The sequence below is a fragment of the Silene latifolia genome, chromosome X, assembly GCF_048544455.1.
Source record: "Silene latifolia isolate original U9 population chromosome X, ASM4854445v1, whole genome shotgun sequence".
Lineage (NCBI taxonomy): Eukaryota > Viridiplantae > Streptophyta > Magnoliopsida > Caryophyllales > Caryophyllaceae > Silene > Silene latifolia.
Genome location: NC_133537.1, coordinates 325,546,035 through 325,568,461, shown reverse-complemented (window position 1 = coordinate 325,568,461; position 22,427 = coordinate 325,546,035). Strand labels below are relative to the sequence as shown.

The 22,427-nt window shown below is 35.4% G+C and overlaps 2 protein-coding genes across 7 annotated transcripts; one reads left to right on the top strand and one right to left on the bottom strand.

The window, feature by feature from the left end:
* The first annotated feature begins 4,714 nt into the window (after positions 1-4,714).
* On the top strand, positions 4,715-19,425 carry LOC141618253 (protein transport protein SEC24 C-like). 6 transcript variants are annotated; one of them, XM_074435355.1, is made up of 25 exons: positions 4,715-5,032; positions 5,790-6,667; positions 7,487-7,708; positions 8,322-8,396; positions 8,487-8,585; positions 8,838-8,949; positions 10,444-10,571; positions 11,202-11,321; positions 11,619-11,699; positions 12,061-12,138; positions 12,220-12,312; positions 13,229-13,283; positions 14,968-15,044; positions 15,348-15,419; positions 15,538-15,621; positions 16,114-16,233; positions 16,351-16,419; positions 16,768-16,845; positions 16,946-17,084; positions 17,177-17,341; positions 17,708-17,853; positions 18,212-18,391; positions 18,510-18,598; positions 18,685-18,716; positions 18,917-19,425. In XM_074435355.1, exons 2-25 carry the CDS (start codon positions 5,813-5,815, stop codon positions 19,033-19,035), a joined length of 3,288 nt encoding a protein of 1,095 aa, XP_074291456.1. In that variant the 5' UTR covers positions 4,715-5,032; positions 5,790-5,812; the 3' UTR covers positions 19,036-19,425. The 6 variants fall into 6 exon arrangements, with proteins under 6 accessions (XP_074291456.1, XP_074291455.1, XP_074291452.1 ...); XM_074435354.1 differs by having other exon boundaries at positions 4,754-4,991; XM_074435351.1 differs by having other exon boundaries at positions 4,754-4,991; positions 18,209-18,391.
* On the bottom strand, positions 19,329-21,871 carry LOC141618254 (monooxygenase 2-like). Its single transcript, XM_074435357.1, has 6 exons — positions 21,625-21,871; positions 21,248-21,394; positions 21,080-21,148; positions 20,660-20,825; positions 20,223-20,451; positions 19,329-20,118 (listed from the first exon to the last, which is right to left on the bottom strand). The coding sequence occupies exons 1-6, from the start codon at positions 21,696-21,698 to the stop codon at positions 19,556-19,558; spliced, it is 1,248 nt and encodes a 415-aa protein (XP_074291458.1). The 5' UTR covers positions 21,699-21,871; the 3' UTR covers positions 19,329-19,555.
* Between the last annotated feature and the right edge of the window lie 556 nt (positions 21,872-22,427).

The following is a 22,427-nucleotide window of genomic DNA, read 5'->3' as shown; positions in this document are numbered from 1 at the left end:
AAAATGGTAAATAAGAAGTTTTAAACTAACTGGGATTTCATTGGGCTTTTTGTTAAAAGGGCTGGTCTTATGGTATAAGACCACCTTATTAAACAATTAGTGATTATTAAATTACACACACATATATATATAGAGTGTAGTGAGTATAAATTTCCAAGTAATTGTAAGTTTAACTTCCCAGTCTATCTTAAGTTGAAAATGAACTAAAATGTTGTTAAATGTATCCTAACAATAGTAGATTTCTAAAAAAAATTAAAAATTATCCTAATAAAAGTAGATTTCTTAAGAACAAAACAAATTTTATTTAATTTTATCGTAATATAAGTAGATTAAATTTACTAAATCACACGCATATGTATTTTAGTGAGTATAAATTTATAAGTAATGATAACTTTAATTTCTCATTCTATCTTAAGTTGAAAATGAACTAAAATGTTAAAGATATTTCATAACAACTGTGAGGCAGTTTATTACTTTATATTCCAGTTGGAAATGAACTAAAATGTTAAAGATGTCTCATAACAAATGGGAGGCAGTTTAGTACTTTATATTCCATGACTATTTGTGATATTGACATAGTGTTTTCCGAGTGAATTTCTTTTGTAGGAAACAACGATATATGGGGAGGATTTGTATCATTAATAATATTGACAACACCTTTAAATTTTGCGTTTTTAGAACGTTTGTTTGACTAATACTACCACTTCACCAAATTTATGTAAGCTAATGACTACTTCATGATCTTGAATTAGGTTATAGATCTTCAATGACAATTATCTAGGTATGACAATCTGATTAAGATTTTTATGATTCACATCATACCATCCTAGAAGCATACATGTTAAATGTACGAAGTGGAATTTCTTAGTGTTTAAGGCATAAGTCGATACAACAGGCCATAAAGCATCAATATCAATAATCAAATATTAATATTACTATTATAGAATATACTATTAAGATCAACTCAAATACAATAACAACAATATTTTTAAGATAATGTCTAATTATACCCACCCACCATTCGTAAAACATAGAACACTGTAAAAATTCATGTTATGTTATTCGTGATTGAATTTTATCCCACCATTTTTAAAACATTGTAATTTAATTGAATAATATTTCCTCCCTTCCACTTTGGTGTCCTACTTTCTATTTTGGGAAAGTTTAAGAGATAAATGTAAAACTACTACTCTACCCCTTTATTTGGGAAGAATGGGTACAATATCATTTTGATGGAACGACAGATAGTTAAAAGACAAGGGGAATAATGGCAGTCCATCATTTTAGCTTATCAAATTAATTTAGAAAAGGAATAATTAATTTGGAATAAATTTTACAAAAAGGAGTACAATAAAAGTTGAATGGAGGAAGTATGTAGCAAGAAAGACGAAAGACTTAGCGAGTTGATGATGAAACAACTTAATTATGCGATTGCACAAGAAAGAAGACCAACCTGAATGGTAAGTAGTTCGCTCCAAAGGAATACATGGAGTACACTTGAAAGTTCATCCTTCTAACCACTGCCTTAAATGATCACAAGCAACCTAACCAATACACACCAAAATAGAAGTAGCGCAAAAGAAGGCGTCTACAATGATCTTGTGCCACGGAGAATTAGGAGGGCCTTAAAAAAATCGATTGACTGGTGTCTAAGGGCGGATTTCAAGAGTGTTGGCAAGAGATCATGAAGAGCAATGAAAATGAGTAACAAAGCATTAAACCCACTACGGGTCAAAGGGGTCTAACACTAAGCTAACCAAAGCCACCAAATGAATAAGGAGAAGATATGAAAGTAAATTAAGATGCGTTGGAGTGATTGAAGTGTTGATGAAAAAGTCTAAGTTAAAAGTCAAATTAAAGGAGTAGATGAAGATAAACAAGAGCTCACAAGAACCCTACACATTGTGAAGCGAAGAAAAGTCTCACATTATGTGGATGGTGGTCTTATAGTGATGGTTACACATGCCGCAAGAAGGTGAAATAGGCAAACCCCCAGAGGAGAAGGTAACATTATGTAGGAGACTAGGAGTACAGCTAGCCTACCAAGAAAGACACAAGAAAAGAGAAATATGGTGTTGGTACGAGTAGAACACAACCATTTAAGGCTGACAAGAGAAGAAGAGTAAGGTGAGTAGACTAACAAACAGGCCAGGTTCGTGTTGTTCGGGTTTGGCGGAATTCGGGTTGGACAAGGTCGAGTCGGGTCATTTCGCGTTTAAGTTATTTTCGGGTATATTGTTTATTTTCAAGTTAATTATTTGGAGAGAATGATCAATTTGTGATAATAAACATTCGGGTCAGGTTAAATAAGCAAGCCAATTTAGATTTTGGTCATATTTGGGTCCTCAATTCGGGTTCAAGTCAAGTTTGTTTGGGGTCGATTTAGTTTTGCTATGTCATAATGAGGGTAAGAGAACTCTTTGTAATAAGAGAGACCTAATAAGAAACTTTTGAAGGAGCACAAGTTAAAACTCATTGTCATAAACGTTCTAAGAGCCATTGACTATAATGGAGGACGTCAAACACGTTTTTAAGGTGGGGGAGGAGAAGTCCAAAAAGAAGGGATTTAAGAAGTCAAAGGGTATACAATGTACCACATATATATTAGTCACTATCATACTTTAGTTAGAAAGATGCAAAGAGAGAAGACGCGTACTATGTAAATATTATATGTAAGACATGCATTGTTAAATTAATTAAAACACAAATGAATTGTCATTTTTGTTTTGTTTTATCAATAAAACCTCAAAACTACTATGTAAAGGAAAAAAAATGTGTTATCGAAATGTCAATTAGTTTACCTTATAAAATCATATGTTCAATCAATAATGATCGTTAAGCAAATTATAAAGCGCGAAGTGGCCATTGAACCCCACTACTTTGGCTAATTGTGAGATTGCGCCCCTTAGGTTTAGATTGTAGCAATTAAACCCCATAAATTACGCAAAAGGTGAAATTAAGCCCCCTACCCAAAATCTCATGAAAAATTCATTTTCTCATACCACAAAAACTCAAAGTATAGGTTTTGTTTAAAGAAAAGTGCAAAATTCTTAGGATGTTCAACATGCATATTGTTGAAAATGATCCTAACAAGAGTCCCATGCATCGCACGGGCTTTCCAAGTAGTATTTTACTGTTATTTAAAATCAAAATTATTGATTAGATTTTAATCCTAAAATTCTTGTTTATTAAAAAAACATGTTGGCGAAAATGTTCCTAATATGAGAATTATTAATGATGTTACAATTAAAAGTTACTAGTATTGGAGCCCGGCTTCGCCCGGGCTACCTCTACTTACCATTAAATTTGTTTTTTCATTATATAAAATTACTTAAAGTTGCATAACCCATAAATTTATCATTAATATATTTTTCCTATGACATATCCTAAAATTACGATGAAATAAATTTTGACATATTCACTACTCCTGCTATTAAATTTTTTCTCTTATTAATGAAGCAATAGTAATAAATTTCACTACTTGCTCGTAATCATTGTTACTTTCACTACTCCCGTCGTAATTATTGTTACTGTCACTACTGTCACATTAATATTGATAATTTCACTACTTCCACCGTAATTATTGTTACTTCTACTATTGCCGAATTAATATTGATTATTTCAGTACTCCCATTGTTGTTTGTACCCCCTTTCACTAATCTCGCTGATAATATTGTTACTTTCATTATTCAAATTGATTATTTCACTACTCCCATCGTTGTTTGTACCCCCTTTCACTAATCTCGCTGATAATATTTTTACTTTCATTATTCAAATGAGTGATTACTGTAATATAACTATATCCAATATTACTACAATTCTTTTCTTTACTGACGAAATTAATTTTACTAATTAGGCATGCAATTTTAAGAGGATTATATATTTATATAAATATATTACATATATGCATTGAATCAAATCGAAAGAATTATGCAATATTATATATTATGGAATCAAACTTGAATTATTTATAACCTACTTATTATATTTTTATATGTTAAATAATTAACATCTCTATGCATCTAATAAATTAAAAAGTTTAATAAAATTGCATAGATTTTAAATTTAATATATAATTTTATGATGATAATAATTAATACCATAAGTGCGCATGTTTATACTAATTAATTATTTTATTTTAAGGAAATTGACCATCTTTTCGTCTTCTATAAATATTTAGGAAAATTACCAAGCATCTTATTTCTTTTAGTCTCCTTAAAATTGACTATGTTAATTAATTATTTTATTTTAAGGAAATTGACCATGTTTTATTCTCTTATAAATGTTTAGGAAAATTACCAAAGTTTCTATATAATTTAATTTTAACCCAAACTATATAATATTTGCATTGAGACCCCTTAATCGGGTCCATCACACGGTGCTATTAATTTAAAACTATATAGTATAATTAATTTGTATAATTTTCTTTAATTACATTGAAATCCCTTGGTTTCTGGATTTAATATATAGTATTGATTGACATGACCAAATTTTTGTTTATATTAAAATTGGTTTGAATTTTTTCGTTGAATATGTAAATATTATATTTAATTATTTAAGAAATATATTTATAATAGTTTCTATAATAGAAAACAATATGTTTTATTTAAAAAAATGGTAAAAAATTTGTTTTGTGCTTAATTGCACAATTTAAGAAAATTATGAAGATATTTTACTACAAGTGAAACTTAAATGGCTGATTAACACATAATTCATAAGTTATAGGGTTAATTTACTACCTGCCGGAAAAATTAGAAATATTGGTTTATCGCAACGAGCTCATATCGAGCCATACCCAAAACAATTAGACTACTAAAAAACTTCATATTTCTTCAGATAATTATTTTTTCTTTCGCTCTTAAATCTTTATACTCCTCAAATTTCTGATACATTGCCATATTGATCCAAGTTCAATTCTTTTCAATTACCCTTTTCACCCCCATCAAATTTAAAGCCTACCAACCTCCAATTCTCTAAGTTTCTTCTCACAGGTAATCATCATTTGTCCAGATCAACTTTTGTGTAATTTGAGGTAAAATATATGATCTTTAGGCATTTTTTTATTAATAAAGTTGTATATTTTGCTACATTGTTCAAGAATCATATAGTTCTTTGAATTTGTTAGTTTTTACTAGATGCAACATTCCCTGAACTGTAACTGATGTTGAATTCTCTCAAATTTTGGAAAAAAAATGATGCTGAAATTCAGTGTGTTGAAAGGTTTTACAGTTATGTATGTAAGAGCTTAGTTAAATTGATTTTGTATTATTTTGATCATTTGTTGATTTAGTGTAATGGGCAACTTACTGTTTTTCGGCTTTCTTGGCGGTTTCAGTCAATTATTTACCTTCGCTTGTTTTTTTGAGGGGATTGTAAACAACGGTAAATAAATGACTGGGACGGAGGGACTAGTGAATTGTTTCTTTTGTAGCTTGATTGCCTTTAATTTTAAAATCTCTAATGTTAGAGCTCTGTTAAGGGTGGAAAATATGACTGCTTGTAGTTTAACAGGAGTATCAGATTGACAGATGGTATGGATTTGTACATTGTTCTTGTACAAATCTGGCTCTATTTATTTATTTATCTTGCTTTTTTCGATTGAGGCATAGACGATGGTGATGATTTCTGCTCAAAGATTAATAGTCTGGGGAATTATGAAAATTATGAAATTTAACAATGAATTAGGTAGTTTTAGGGCACTAGATCCCTTGTTTTATGTTTTGAATTTGTTAGCCCTTTTATAGTACAGCAAAGACTGAATTTATGATGCCTGTTTCGAGTTTTTGTAGAGGAATACTAAGCGTCTAGTGAGATGGCAGCTAATGTACCTCCCGGGCCACCTAGACCTAATACTGTACGTCCTACTGGATTGCCTGCCGGCTATAATCCTAATGCCCCTAGAGGTCCCGATTCATCATTAGCTCAGAATTTCCAAAATATGCAACTAAATCAACCACAATATAGCCAACCACCACCAGCTAGTAGGCCACCACCTCCGTTTGGTCAGAACCCACCTTTTCCTTCATCTGCAGCTCCTTCGTCCTCTTTTGGCGGACCTTCACCCGCATATAGACCAGGACCCCCACCACCCGGTGCTGTTCCCAGGGGCGTGGTTCCACCCAGCGGACCTCCACCAAATATGATACCCCCCAATGCGGGACCTGGCAGACCTATTCTGGATCCTATCCCTGGTCAGGACCCACCTTTTGCCTCTAGACCAGCTCCTCCCATGGCTCAACCCTCAACTGTCCGAGGAAATCTTCCTCTCGGGACGACTCCTCCTATTCATGGCTCGCAACCTATGACTCAGCAATCAAGTGCTCGGCCTAGTGGATTTGGATCTCCACCGTTAACAACAGGTCCTCCTATGTCCACACAACCACGTCCCTTTATTAATGGGCCTCCTGCAAACACGTATGGAGGTTTTCCTGGTGGGCCTCCTTCAGCACAACAACCTGCATTTGGGCGCCCATCCACTACGGGACCCTTTGGGCCTTCTATGCAGCCTCCCTCAATGCAAGCTCAGCTCGGAAGTCAGCCCGCTGTGGGCCCAGGCTCTCCTATCATGGGGGCTCCATCACAAGCACAGTCTCCCTTTTCCGCGGTTCCGCAACGTGGGCCTCCATCCTCTTTTGGGCAGCCCATATGGCAGACACAACCGCGCCAGGTAACTATCAGCACCTCTTTTTGCCATTTTAAATTGGCCATGCTCTAATGTCAGAATGCATCAGTTCCAGGGTAATATGCAGGCTTTTGATTTGCGAAAGCTCTGCAAAGTATATGCAATGTACTACCTATTAACTACCTGTATTGGCTGTATACATTTTCAATTTGTGCTAATTAATTTACGAGCTTTTAGGGATTCCGTACAAGCTTTTGGGCCAGGTTCTTTACAAAGCATCCCTATGGGTCAAGGTTGCTGAGTTTTTTAGGGATTCTCTTATCATGTTTTTGTAAGATAATTGCAGAAACATGTAGTTTGCTCAAGTTTTTCGAGAATTTGCTATCATTCATGTATTTGTCTTTTTTTCTTTGATATATTTTGTTTTTTTTTTAAATCTAAAAGAAGCATATATTGGTTCAAAGCTACAAACCTGTTTCCCTTCTTCTACTCCCACCTTCCAAGAAAAAGAGAAAGGGAGAATAAACTGGAAATTAATAACGTTGTTGGCATATGTTAGAAGCTGAAGCACAGTTAGCTTTCACTTGTCCGGTTTGTTTCTAGTTTTTTTTGTTCTTTCATATCATGATCAGGGAGGTTTTTTTGAGATTCTTGCATTTTTGTGTCGTAGTTTTGATGTGGCTATCATTCTACTGTGATATACCTCCTGTAGATAAAATTAATCTCCCTTCTATGTTTCTGGTTTCCCTATGCATATACGTAGGGCCCTAGGCACACATGACACATTGCATGTATTTTATTCAGTTTTTTTTTTTTTTTTTTTTTGACTTCTGATACGGGCATGTGTATCATAATATCTGCCAGGTGGCTCCTGCGGCTGTGGCCAGTTCTCAGCCGCCACCAATGATGTATGGAATGCCTCCGCCAATGAATAGCCAAAACATGGCAGCATTACCACCTGATTTCAATCAGACAGGAGGTCAGATGACATCAAAGGTTGACCCAACCCAAATCCCTCGCCCAATTCCTGATCTGTCAGTTATCATGTACGAGACTCGCCAGAACAATCAAGCTAATCCTCCTCCAGTACTATTTCTTTCTCAGCTGCTGTTTTAAAATTTGAGTACTTTTTCGTTTATTTTAATTTTAACTTTTTATCTCTGTGTTGCCCTTCCTCTGAAATCAGTTTCAGTTTCTGAAAACACACTGGATGATTTTATAACGAGGCAACGATAGGAGTTGCACATTTTCTTTATATATCAAACTCCTAAATTACAATTTAAAAGAGTGTAACAACAACAATGGAGTGATATTCTTGCAAACGCAGGATGTTGGTAGGTGTAGATGTTAGGAACCTTATTCGTAAGTAGTAGAGCATTGTTCACTTTAGGGGGGGACATTTTCCGGTGGAATATCGTCTCTATTCTATTCATCAATTTATATGTGAAGGAAAAATTTCATTAGTGTTTCAAGAAGATTTTTTTTGGACAAGTGTTGTTTTGCTGTTGGCATTATTTTTTTCATGGGAGTGTGAAAATTGCGGATTTGATTTCTTGTTTTTTTTTTTTTTTTTTTTTTTTGTCCTTCTCTTCTTTCAATTCTTTTTGGGTAGGGGTTTGTTTAAGCATTATATATTTTATATCTGCGCATATAATTATAGAATTCTTTTCAACTCTTTATTTGTTTCTTCTTGTTGAAGCCTGCTACAGCTGAATATATTGTTAAAGACACTGGAAATTGCAGCCCTCGCTTTATGAGGTGTACGATTAGTCAGGTAATGCTTGCCAATAGATTTCAATGAAGCAATTAAAAGTGCACATTCATTCATTTTTGTATAAGTTTTAGTCGGTGGCTGCCTCCACAGATCCCATGCACAAGTGACATTTTGGCCACATCCGGGATGCAGTTGGCCCTACTGGTACAACCATTTGCTCTTCCTCATCCATCTGAGGAACCAATTCAGGTGATTTTTGTCACGTCCTTTGTTTTACACAAGGAAAGAAAACGAGTATGTTTGAAAGCTTTTCCGTAGACTTCTCTAGTGCAAAATTTTCATCTAAAAATTATATCCAGTTCTATCTTAAGAAGAATGACGGATTTTACCAATCATCTGTTCTATTTCTACACAACAAATGTGATTGTTGATTGCCAGAAATTGTCTGCTATAGGATTTGCTTCACTTAATTTTTTTATCTAACAACTTTTAACGCTGCAGGTTGTTGATTTTGGAGAAAGTGGTCCACTACGTTGTGCGCGCTGTAAAGGCTATATAAATCCTTTCATGAGATTTATTGACCAGGGAAGGCGGTTCATCTGCAATTTTTGTGGTTAGTATTGGTCATTGTAGCGTTATTCCTGACTGGTCTTTCATAAAGGCTTATGCTTTAGCTATGGTCAACTCTATTTTATAATTATGGTGTGTTACATGCTCTCTTTGAACTTTTATGGAAGTAATCAAATTACTGTTGTCTTGACATTGTATAGTGTATAGACTTTGGCGGAACCTTTAACAACATTTATGGCATTGATTGAGTATTTAATTTCATAGTTTAGTGTTTATTTCCTATTGTAGGGAAGCAAAAATATTGTTTTTCAACAATGGGCTGCTTCCTTCTTTCATTAATTGCTAGAAGGTGGTAGTGGAGAAGACATTTGAGCTTTCAGATTTCTGAAGGTTATTGTAGAATTAGTAGCTTACTAAACTGTGCTGCTTTTGGTGGGTTGCTGTGTTTGTAATGGATGTTACAAGCTACTATGGTACTCGTATAATAGCCAAAGACTCATTGCTCTATGGTTCTGAATTATGATGGAATATATCAAAATGGCTCACTAAAGTGGCTGCACTTCTTTTTTATTGTGAAGTACCAGCCCTTAGAAGCGGTTCTTGACGCAATTTTCATCTTGGGTCATTCGGAAATAGCCTCTTTGTGTTGCTAACACAAGAGTAAGGCTGCTTACATCTGACCCCCCTTGCCCCGCAATTTGCGGGAGCTGCGATTGGGACACTGGGGTAATGTTGGTTGAAATTGAACCATTTGCTTACAAAGAGGAGAATTATCTTCCAGAATTTTTTTAGCCGTTGTGTTAACGCTACTAAGGATCCAAAACTATACGCATGTTTGCTGGAATGATATTTTTTTTACCTTTTAATAAGTTTGATGTTCTCAAAGGGACAACTATTAGTACTTTTGAATATGAATATTTTTAAATGAGATGAGTTGCAGAGCACTTCACCTACACATGGAAATTATAGAAAAGCAATGTGAAGCCCATAGCCCTAGTATTCACAGGCCCAACAACTTCCTAATACCAAAGTGACGAAAACCCTTATCATGGCCCTTGAAAGGGGTGGATTACCATGCTAAGCAAGGCTGCCAAAAGAGAATAAACACTGGATCTCAAGAGATCACCCTTGTGTTCTACTGTTTTATGTTTTTGTGTTGTTCTTTCAATGAGGGGTGATAAATAGTTTATGTTGTTATTGTTCATTTGTGAGGTTTATGCATTGTTACTTTTTTTCAACTTTTCTAATGCTGCCGCTAGTTTTCTTTGTGTCATTGCTATGTGTTCTCCAGTCAGTTTTTTATGCCTCACTTTGTTACTTGAAGTTTGCTATTGAAAAATGATCTTTTTCACTGCAAGAACAAGTGGATCTAGAAAAACATGGTGTTAAGCTTAAAATTGAATGACAAGCTTCTAGAACTTAGTCACGTAAGAGAGGCTTGGTATTTTACAATACAATTTGCTAGAGTCTGTAGCTTTTCATATTTGTTGTTTGGATTTATTTTAATTACAAATCAGCTGTTAATGCACTTATATAGGTTTTACCGATGAAACTCCACGGGACTACCAGTGCAATCTGGGGCCTGATGGTCGACGTAGAGATGCTGATGAAAGGCCTGAACTGTGTAGAGGAACCGTTGAGTTTGTCGCCTCAAAAGAATACATGGTATGTTGTAGTTTCGCAACGTCATTTAATTTCTTCTTAGGATGTACAGATCTCTTTTGTTCAGTTTTTTTAACTTTCCTGGCATGTAGAGAATCTAGAGATACAGCTTTTGCTCTTGTTATGTCGGGAAAATTAGTAATTCTGTAGTCTCTCAGTTTTAAATATGTACTTAATTGGCTAATTCTGCCAGTGCCTATTTCTGATCTCATGACAAGTTATCCGGTCCTTGAGATGAGGGTGCCTTGATTCTGATTGAAGACTAGTGTGTCATTATCATTTCCTTTTTTAACAGGAAGAAGTGTTTTTTTTTTTCCAACTCCTTCGAAGACGTTTTTAGATTGTTTACCCAGATTGTTTACTATAGGTTTTTTTTTTCTTGGGCTATAAGGCGTTGGAGTTAATGAACTTTTGCACAAGTTTGTGTTCCTTAAATTTTATCACACGTTGATACAGTGGGATTGTTCTTTGCATTGAATTTGTAGAAAGTTGTATTCTCTGAGTTTATAGAGAAGTTCATAGCCTAGCGTGCCATCAAGTTTGGAAAATTATACGTTGGCCAATCAGTCATGTAATCTATCTATAAATGTTAATTGTTAAATACGAGCCTTTCCTTTTTCCTCGTCTCTCTAGGTGCGTGAGCCAATGCCAGCAGTGTTCTTCTTTCTTGTTGATGTGTCGATGAATGCAGTCAAGACTGGTGCCACTGCAGCTGCTTGTAGTGCTATTAAGCAAGTAATTGGTGATCTTCCGGTAAGCTATTCGTGAAACTGTAGGTTAAACTATGAATTTAGTTTCCCATATTGAGTCCAATATGAAGATTATATGACATTGGCAGCAGGTGAATTTCGCTGGACATGTTAACTGAAATCGAATATCTAACTATTCTGGTCTGAATATATTCTTTTTTTTCCTGTTCTTGTATCTTTAAAAAAAAAAGTGTCTATTAGAGCGCTTTATGACACTTGAATTTCTCTAATGCATTATTTAGACATGTATTGTCGTGCAGAAATTTTAAACAATTTTTTTCCCTCTATTTTCTTTTTACAGGAAGGCCATAGAACTATGGTGGGAATAGCAACATTTGACTGTACAATACATTTCTATAATCTGAAACGGGCACTGCAGCAGGTTTTGTAGACAGTTTCCCTTTAGTTGTGTACCATTTTCAGTACTATTGTCAACACTTTCATGGCTTGATACTGTTATGTGATTATGCTTGTCATTTCCGCTTATACCTAGTGAATTTGGCTTAAATCACCTAATATCGTTGAAATCTTTTTTTTTAAGTTGATTTAGTTGCTACAGTGGCTGGAATAGTACAGTTACTTCCCTAGTACCAACCCATATTCTATTTTTTTTATTAGCATTTCGATTAGATCATGCTTGTAGCTTGAAGCTATTTTTGTCTTCACAGATTATTATGGAAAACAGACTGTCAATCATCAATTGTATTTTGATGTTGTAATAATGTGTTAACTAATCTGTGCAGCCATTAATGCTCATTGTGCCTGACATCCAAGATGTTTATACTCCGTTGGAAACAGACGTTGTAGTTCAACTTTCTGAGGTTCGGACATTAAAACACTCTCTATTTCTTCTGATTTAACTTTTTAGTTAACTAAACACGGGATTATGTCTGTGAATATAGTGTCGTCAGCATTTGGAGCTATTGCTGGAAAACATCCCAACCATGTTTCAGAGTAATATGACTGCTGATTCAGCCTTTGGTGCTGCAGTGAAGGTACACTTGACGTAGATGGCACTATTGCACAGGAATAATTTTCGTATTATTATAAATCAGTTTTTCAGCTAGTTACCAGGGTTCAGGTTAAGATTTTTAAAGAAAATTCATTGAATTTCGTTGATGTAAATTGTGCCAAAGGCTCATTCTGCTTTTGGCATTGGCTTTGGCGTTGGGATGTAAATCATGTAGTGAGCTAAATTTGAATGGTTTTGGGGTAAACCATGTAGGATACATTGGGGTATTGGTGTTGATGATGACCATCTTATAGAAGGAGCAGATGCTATCTTTGTGAGGGATAATTAAGAACCTCTCTTTTAGTGTACGAGAAGGTTTTGTATGTCTAAATCTCTCCTACCCTTTTTGTATGGACCTTTATTTGGAGGCGATGAATGGAATGATCCTATATTTAAAGTTGTACCTTTAGTTATTTTTAGCTAGCTGTAGCATGAAACTAAATGTGGTGGGCTACTCTATAATAAACATGAAGGTTGATGTTGGTAGGCACATCGAGGATATCTGAGCATAACTGGATTAGCACTTAATAGTCATTACTGACTTTGTATTTCTTCGTTTGAGGAAACTAAGAATCTGTGCGCTTTACCATGGCAGTTTACTTCATATATTTTGTTAAAAAGTCGAGAAAATGCTGTGAATGTGAATTATCAATGTTTGGTGATGGAGGACCTTTTTACATTTCTCCGTGAGGCCTTGCATTAGATGGAAATTGACCTTCTACGTTGTTTGGTTAAACTACCGTGATTAATTTTCATCCCTTTTATTTAACTAGTTGGGATGGGGAGGAAACTTGGAGAGAATAAAAGGTTTCTTTGATAGATTGAAAGTCATTAATGTTCAGTTGGTAGTGATAGCCAATTAGTTATGATAACTATGACATGATCCTTACTCTGTGCAGGCTTCATTTTTGGCGATGAAGAGCACCGGAGGAAAGCTATTGGTATTTCAATCAGGCAAGTTTTTTGTAGGCCTTCTTTGGTTAGCAGCTGACATTTGCAGAACAAAATCTTATAAATTTTATGTCTACCCTTCTGTCATTACTTTTTTTTTATGCTTTCATGTTTCACTAGTTTTTCATTTATCTACACTCTCGTATCTTCAACAATAACTTTTTATTTATAATGGAGCCATAGATTCACTATTCTATAGCTTTGGAATAGGATGAAATAAAGAACTATCGCACCAAACTATCCGTGGTTCTTATACTATGAAGTAGCTGTCATTTGATGCAATTTTCTATGTGATTTTTATAGTGGGTCATCTGAAAACCATTTTGTGTTGAAGGTAACCCATTCGAGTATCCGACCCTCGTACCCTGCATAGTGGACGACTATTGTTGTTGCTAGTTCTTTATTAATGTTTATCAGTGGTCTGTAGCTGCTACGTTCACTGTAGTGCTCTGCAGTACCTTCTCACTATAGTGCTCTGTAGCTGCTACGTTTACTCTTTATGTCAAAGTTTACTGTTTCTTAATGCATGAGAAGTCAAGATCTATGTACCAACTTTAACACTCTTCTTGTCTATATAGAAGGCCTCTTAAAGAGGTTGTCAGCTACAAGTAGACCTGTCAAACGGGTCGGGCGGGTCGGGTCATATGGGTCGGGTTAGAGGGTCATACGGGTCACGGGTCGGGTTAGGGTCAGAATAAAGGTCAAGAAATAATTTCAAACGTCTTTTTTAAACGATTTTTTAAATTAAAAAGATATTTTTTTAAAAAGTAAAACATATTTAAAATTAATATTTTTATCATATTCAACGTTTACATTAATTATATTGACATAATTATTAAAATAAAGTTTTTCTAATAATTATTTTATTATTAATCCATAATATTATAAAAGTTATATAAAATTGACTTTTTAGTTGTGTTTGTAATTTTAAGTAATAAAAAAAAAAATTTTAACTATTTTTTTAAATATAATTTATAAATAGTAATATTTTAATAAAATTCATTATTTACCTTTGACCCAATGGGTCGACTCGTTTGGGTCGGGTCTCGACCCTAAAATAACGGTTCATTTCGGGTTCGGGTCAAACGGGCCGCGGTCGGGTTTTCGGGTTGGGTCGAGTTTTGACAGGTATAGCTAGAAGTGAAAAGAAATATTACTCCCTTTGTCCCACTTTTATTGTCCTTTATTTATTAAGAGACATTTTTACAAAGTGTGTTGACTCAAACATGAGCACATGACTTGGCGATTATGTTAATAGTTTGATATGGAGTCATTGAGAAGGGTGGCTTCGATTTTAAGTTTCTTACAAGTGAATAGTACGGGAATATCGTAGTACAAACTTCTTAGGACAAGTAATTTGAAAAAAAAAAAAAGGTATTTGGATAAATGAATGTGCAAAGGAGTCACAGAGGAAGACTACTCACTCAAGAAAGTAATTTTTGCTTCATGACATCTAAACTTAAATCTAAAATAAAGGGCCTAAATAATTTATAACCTATTATTTCTTTTATTGCTTACATTATACTCCTTCCATCCCAATCATTTGTTTACCTTTGATTAAAATACCCATCACAAAGGATAAATTAAGGTAAACAAATGATTCGGGCGGAGGAAGTATATACTGTTTGAGAAGTGTAATATTACCAAAAAGGTTGAGTTTGACAAGTGTAATCTTGTGTTTTTACAGTTTTACCATCAGTTGGCATTGGTGCTCTTTCTGCTAGAGAAGCTGAAGGTAGAGCTAATGTATCTACTGGTGATAAGGTATATTCATCCTTTAACTATTAACATTGTTGTCTAGGAAAACAGTACCCCGTATCCGTGTAGTTAAAATTTCGAGAATTAACAGTTCTGTTGCTCTAGATAATTTATATTTTAGTCACTATTCTGATTTAGCCTTCTGATGCGTAGAGAATGTATGTTTGAGTCGGCAGTGTGTGTATGAGCTGTGTGTTTTGGAATCTGTAATTGATTTTCTGTTTCCAATGTCTGTTGTTATAATTTCATTTTAGAGGCTAAAAGATTTAAGATGTTCCTTATTTAACTTTTCATGGTCACGCATCTCAGGAGGCTCAGAAGTTGCTGCAGCCTGCAGACAAGACCTTGAGAGAAATGGCTATAGAATTGGCTGAATATCAGGTGAATATATGAAATCGACTTAAGTCCATCCAAAAGCTCATATTATTTAGTTCCAAAGATGAGGCTTTTTTTATTAAGCCCTTGATCTACTAGTAAGCTTACTAAGTAATCGTTACAGGTTTCTGTTGACGTGTTCCTTACTACCCAGTCATATGTAGATATTGCTTCTATCTCCGTTGTTCCAAGGACTACTGGTGGGCAGGTATGCAATATGCACATGAATATCTGAAGATGTCGTGTTTGTTCTCAATTAATCATTCCCTTAGTTTACACTCTTATGGTACCTACTACCTACCAACTTCTGAAATTCTTGTTAGCGAGCTATTTAACGTGCCAGAGTTTCTTTTATTAATTTGTTTTTTATGAGCCATGCATCCAATTTGATGAGTTACAGTTAAAGTTCATGAGGATCCAATTAGCAACTTTACCATATGTAATTGAAGCTGAAATAAGTTGGGAAGTTATTCATACATCTAATCTAAACTGTGTTATCCATTTCAAATAAGTACATTTCTTATACAAGTGACTGTATTATGTATCCCAATGAGAGTGGATTTGTCATCTATGCGAAATCATTGACTTGTTTGAAAACACGGCTACTTTGATACCCATTTATGTCGAATGCGGATGCTTATTATTCCACTGCTATGTAAAAAAAAATTCCGAACAATTTTTGTTGTTGTTGTTGTTGCAGGTTTACTATTATTACCCTTTCTCTTCACTTTCTGATACCGCCAAGCTTTACAATGATCTTAGATGGAATGTCACTAGGCCCCAGGGCTTCGAAGCCGTGATGCGTGTACGTTGTAGTCAGGTACGTTATCTGCAGTGTATAGCATTACTTGACTCCCTTCAAATCATTTACATGTTACTACATAGCATTTTTGTAGATGGTTTTATTGATAAATTTATTTGTCCTATTTTACTTTAGGGTATTCAAGTTCAGGAGTACACCGGAAATTACTGCAAGCGCATTCCAACAGACGTTGACCTTCCTGCGGTATGTGCATTCAGTTTTTACTCAACTTTGGCCGCAAGTTTTTGAACAGAGTGCTAGAGGATAACGGCAACGGGGTTTAGGGTTGATATGTTCAGGTGCACAAAATGCTAGAACATCTATGTGATTATGTTAAAGGATGCTGATGTTCAAGAACTATTCAGTATTCAGTGAATGATTCTGATTGAAAGTGTTTAATTTACACTTTTGGACACGTTATCTTGGAGGGCTTTCATTAATTACACTGTAGATATCGTCATAAAATTGTTGAAAATCTTTGTTGGCCTCATCTTTAGTAGCAGGTAATTCACGTGGTGGTGTCTGACTCTTCTAATTGGGCTTAACTTTCAGATTGACTGTGATAAAACTATTATGGTGACCTTAAAACACGACGATAAACTACAAGACGGCGCAGAATGCTCTTTTCAGGTAAGCATCTAATGTACTTTCCTTTGTCAATCATCTGAAACAAAAAAAGTTTGTACCTTTCTTTTTTTGGGAACTTCAATGTAATCTCCTCTATCCTCAGTGTGCCATCCTCTACACCACTGTATACGGTCAAAGAAGAATAAGAGTCATGACTCTCTCCCTTCCATGCACAAGCGGGTTACCCAATCTATTCCGATCAGCTGACTTGGATACCCAATTTACGTGTTTTTTGAAGCAAGGTACGATTTTCATTCCTCTTTTTTTCTAGGAATTTCGAAGTGTATAACGATGTTGTCCATTTTGTATGAACTAAAGTCCCTTCTTTGTTTAGCTGCAAGTGAAATTTCTATTACTCCACTCTCACAAGTCAGGGATCGTGTTACAAACCATTGTGTTGGCATTCTCCATTCATATCGGAAATTTTGTTCAGCAGTCCAATCTCCAGGCCAACTCATTCTGCCTGAAGCACTCAAGCTTCTTCCTTTGTATACCTTAGGTATGTCTTTATGCCACATGGCTAAGTTGGGTAAACTTGTGGTGATAATGTAGTTCGTAGACTCCTTCGAAACTCGTGGCTTATTTATCTTATTACTAGTAAGTAGTAACTGGACGTCCTGTAAAACTGTCGCAAAAACCCGATGACCCAGCCCAAATAACCCGACCCATTACTTGATTAGGCCCTAACAGAAAAATCTAAAAACCAAATTTAACCGATCCACTCAAAGTGTATAACATACCCAAAAATCTGAAATGACCTGTTGGTGATAGTCTTAGTTTGTGTTCATAAAAAGCATTCTTATTGATAGTCTTTGCATGAGTTAAAAGATTCAGCGTTCTAATGTTGCCTAAATACTCTTCGCAGCATTGACCAAAAGCACTGGATTGAAAACTGATGGTCGGATAGATGATCGTTCTTTCTGGATGAGTTATGCCTCTTTTATATCTGCAACATTGGCAATTCCTCTCGTGTATCCTAGACTGATCTCTGTCCATGACTTGTCTTCTGAGGTACTCTCTCTGTCTCATTCATTTCCTTTTGGCTCAGCTTGTTATACGTGCACATGCAAATCTAGTAGGTTAAGAGTCTGCTAAGGTTGGGGCACCCGTCATATAGGTGTCATATGGGTGTATCTGAATCCTGAGAAGAAAATGATGGCAAAAGAGTCTTTTTAACTCCAAAACTTACCTTTACAAGAAATGCAAACAAATGGGTGAGACATTAGTAGAAAGGAACAAGTAAACAAATGGACGAGACATGGGTGGGGAGTACAATTTAGTGCTTGCATGATGCGTCGTTGGTTTCATGGTAATCTTGTACATTGGTTATCACATTGATATCATGTTGGCTCTCTTACCATGTCAGCAGGAAACGGATGGCTCCGTTATTCCACTTTCACTCCCACTTTCTAGTGAACAAATCAGTAATAAAGGAATCTACCTTCTCGAGAATGGCGTGGATGCTTTAATTCATGTTGGGAATTCCGTAGACTCTAATATTTTGCAGCAACTCTTTGGTGTTTCATCTGTCGATGAAATTTCCACTCAGGTATTCTTAAACTTACTCCCATTCAGGTTGTCGTTTGGTATTTTCTTCGTACAATCAAGCCGCTAATTGCTAATGTTTATGAAGTGATAATATTTTGTGTGGTGTTTTGCCATTACAGTTTGTGCTTCAGCAACATGAAAACTCACTGTCTAAGAAGTTTAACGAGATCGTTAATGAGATACGACGCCAGAGATGCTCTTATTTACGGTACTTGTCATTTAAACTATCGAAATTCATAGAAAATGATCCACATTCTTCACCAATTTAACTTTCTATGTCTTTTTCTTTGCCAGTATACAAATCTGCAGAACTGGAGACCCTTCAGGTAAGAACACAAAAATTTCTACTCCTTAGTTAGCAATTTAATCTGACAAAAATGAGATATATATTCTGAAGCGACTGAATGGGATTCTGATTTGCTTTTTCTTTCCAATGGCGGAACTAGAAATTCTCTTTTTAATGCCCCTTAAAAATTTTCACTGTTCGGAGTCTGACAACTAGGTTTTTGTTTTTGTTTTGTGGCAGGGATGTCGTTTTACTCAAACATGGTAGAAGACAAGACTCCAATGGGTCTCTCATATGTCGAGTTTCTAGTGCATATTCATCGGCATATTGCTAAGCAGCTATCAGATCAGTCACGTTAATTTTCCTGCAGCGATTATACATCCAAGTCCATATTAGTCTACTAGGTTGGGACTCGGGAGCCTCGCTGGAGTTACCGGCGTACTGATGATTACAACGAGATTAGATAGCAATCTGATAGCCAGGATCTTGTTTTCGGCTTTAATTCGCGGACCTGAATTATTCCCTGTATAATGGTGCTCAAATTTTTGATGGGAATCACATGATTGTTGTAGCAGTATTCTTTTGGTATTGCTTACTGTTGATGCATAATTAGTTTACTCACTAGGTCATTTCAAATACCGATTTAGAATAACGCTGAAACTCTTGAAGATAATATAAATACTTGTATAAAACTCTCATTATGAAACGGTTATAGTTTCCCATATATATCAAACGAGGAATATCAAATATTTCGTATGTATTGCTAGTAACGCTGGACTCGTCTTATAAGTCTCATACAAGACTCGTTACCTGAAATACTTTCCAAACAAAATCCGTACAAAGTTTCCGACACCGTTGTCCGGAAAAAAAGGCATGATCTCAAGCTGTAAGCATGAGTTCAGTAGGATTGACATCAGCCTTGCTTAAGAAAAAACCAGCAAGGAATGCAGAAAGCACCTTCTCTCTTAAAAACTGCATTCCAAACCAGTTACACTCTTGTAAGAAACCGAGCATATAACCGGTGCTTATAAGATCGAATGCTCTCCATCTCCTCTTCTTCGCATAGTCATTTAATGAACTTCTAATCTTCACATTATCATCTTCATTCTCAGAACTCCCCTTTGTAGGATGATCTGATTTCTCAAGGAAGGCATTAGCAAGACACTTGGCTAAGATCACACCGTCCTCAAGAGCTGAGCACCCACCTTGACCGAGGTCTGGAGTCATTGGATGACATGCATCACCGGCTACACAAACATTGTCTTTGTATATGTCTCCGGTTAATATTTGAAGCGGAGGTCTATACCCGAGAGGAGAGTATACAATTTCTTCAACTCCGGTGTCTTCTATCACACCTTGTATTTGGTCGGATACTTTGCCAAGTTTACTCAGTACAAATTGCTTTAGCTTCAGTTGATCAGCTCCTTCCACCATTTTGTATTCTAAAACAAGAACAATATTGTTATCCAACAAAATCGAGTTCATATTTGACCCGTTATCATCTTTAAACATACGGCGTACATACATACAGATAATAAAGGTGTACCTTGAGAGGACGGATACCAGGTAAAAAACCAGTACACAGCCGAGTTATCACAGGGAATGATACCGTATCTAACACCATTTCCTACAAACAGCTGAAATTTGGGCTCAAACCCATGACCCTGATTATAATACGCACAACCCCTTATCGCTGATCTTCCTATCAATGACGGCTTCTTGAATCCAAGCGACTTTGCCACAACCGAATTCACCCCATCACACCCTATCAACACCTGCTTGGACAAAACATTGATCATATCACTTCAAGTTAACCCGCTAACATTTGAACCTCGATTTCATTTTCGAGCATTCTGTCTAATTTATGAGCCTAAAAGTTTAAAAATTCATAATTTTTGACGGAACATAAAATAGAATTTTCTAAATCCGTCACTGCCTAAATATGTGCAATGTGAGTCCTCACATATCATATTAGTACAATACCTTGGCTTTAAGGACGGAACCATCAGAGAGATGAACAAGCTTTAAGAAATCTGAATCTTGAATCGAAACGACCTTTGATGAATACCTTATTGTGCCATTTGGTAATTCTTTAGCAAGCGCTTCTAAAAGTACCTTCCTTTTCACACACCTAACTTCATGATCGCCACTGCATTTTGTTAAACCATTCAGGGAAACCGTCTCAATTCAATTACTTAAAAATCCGAGGTGTCTATTCTTCGTGTAAATTCAAGAACTATTGAGTATTTTATATAAACCCTTAAAATTAAGTTACAGAGTTTCAGTATCATCATTTCACGAGCGTATATTACATAGTCTCCATAACCGATAGGGAAACACTCGAATGTATGTGAGAAAGTGATACGATAACTCAATACAAAACATGTAACAGAGTTAACTTACTGTTTTCCCTTGGTTGTAAATGAAACATAAGAAGTCAAATTCCCTGTAACTGTAGAAAAAGTATTTATCCTGCACCAATTTACAAATTATTTAATTATACAAATATAATTTATAAATTATTTAAAGCAAATAAAAGGGTAGTTAATTATTTAGTGCTTAATTAATTACCCAAGTAGAAGTTCATGTTGTTGCCTAAGAGATTGTCCAATCCCAAGAGCATCCAATGATCTCCATGCATTAGTCCATGTTGTAAATGCAATCCCTGCTGCTCTCAATTTGTCCGATGATTCCAACACCAAACTTTTTATCCCCAACCTTCATTAACAAAAAAGACATAAAAAATCGATCTTTTTTTTTTACATGTGAGACCTACCCATTAGCCTTACATAGTTACATGGAGACGGTGTCATATAGACTACAATACTACATAGACTATTACAGAGTAAAACGGGCAAATGGATAAAAAGAATTTAAAACATGTTAGGATCTGATAACGCTAATTCATTTTCCTAAATATTAAAAGTCGCTAAGTTTTGAAAAGTTACCTATGAAGGGCTAAAGCAGTAGCAAGACCGGAAATTCCAGCTCCGACAATGATTATTTTTGCATTTGTTTCCATGTTATTGATGGATGAATATGTGATGGGAGAATAAGATATTTGCTACTTGTAGTTGTTATATTATACTCATATGGGTACTGGGAGTAATTTTAAATGATGATGACAAAAGCACATATATACTTCATAATAATTCATAAATGCAATTATGCAAATAGGAAGGTGCACTACAACTTTGAATTACGCACCATATGAGACGCAGACGCTTATCTTGACAGTCAACGGAGACTGTCTATTTGTCTAATACGTCCAATTTTGTTGGATGCGGCTCATATAGAATATCAAAGCCCAACTGAAGACGGATAGTATCCCTCTTACAATAAGGTAAGTTGGAGGGCAAGTGGGGAGGAAATGGAGCATCCCATGAATAGTCTCACTTGCATATTGTGAGAGGGGCACTATCCGTCTTTAGCTTGTAACGGATAATGCTCGTCTTCAATGAGAATTTGTGATAGAATATTAGGGTGAGATTATCAGTAAGACTTTGTCATATCAGCTTTTCACTAACTTTTATTATTTCTTTTTTTGTTCAGACTCAGCTCAGACTCAACTCAGACTTTATACATTATCCGTCAGATTCACCTCAAACTCTACTTTTTCACTTACTCCTTATTTTTCACAAAAAAGAAATGACACATGGATTCACTCATTGGTTAATTTTCTTTTAAAGTGGGGTTAAAACTCACCCAAAGTCTTGGATTTCCAAGACTCAACTTAAGACTTTGTCAAGAC

Coding starts and splice junctions, on each gene's coding strand:
- LOC141618254 (XM_074435357.1), bottom strand. CDS start 21,698: ATGGAAACAAATGCAAAAATAATCATTGTCGGAGCTGGAATTTCCGGT. Junction 21,395..21,624: donor ACTGCTTTAGCCCTTCATAG/GTAACTTTTCAA, acceptor TTGTTAATGAAG/GTTGGGGATAAAAAGTTTGG. Junction 20,119..20,222: donor CTGGTATCCGTCCTCTCAAG/GTACACCTTTAT, acceptor TTCTTGTTTTAG/AATACAAAATGGTGGAAGGA.
- LOC141618253 (XM_074435351.1), top strand. CDS start 5,813: ATGGCAGCTAATGTACCTCCCGGGCCACCTAGACCTAATACTGTACGT. Junction 11,700..12,060: donor TGAAACGGGCACTGCAGCAG/GTTTTGTAGACA, acceptor TAATCTGTGCAG/CCATTAATGCTCATTGTGCC. Junction 16,234..16,350: donor TGCGTGTACGTTGTAGTCAG/GTACGTTATCTG, acceptor ATTTTACTTTAG/GGTATTCAAGTTCAGGAGTA.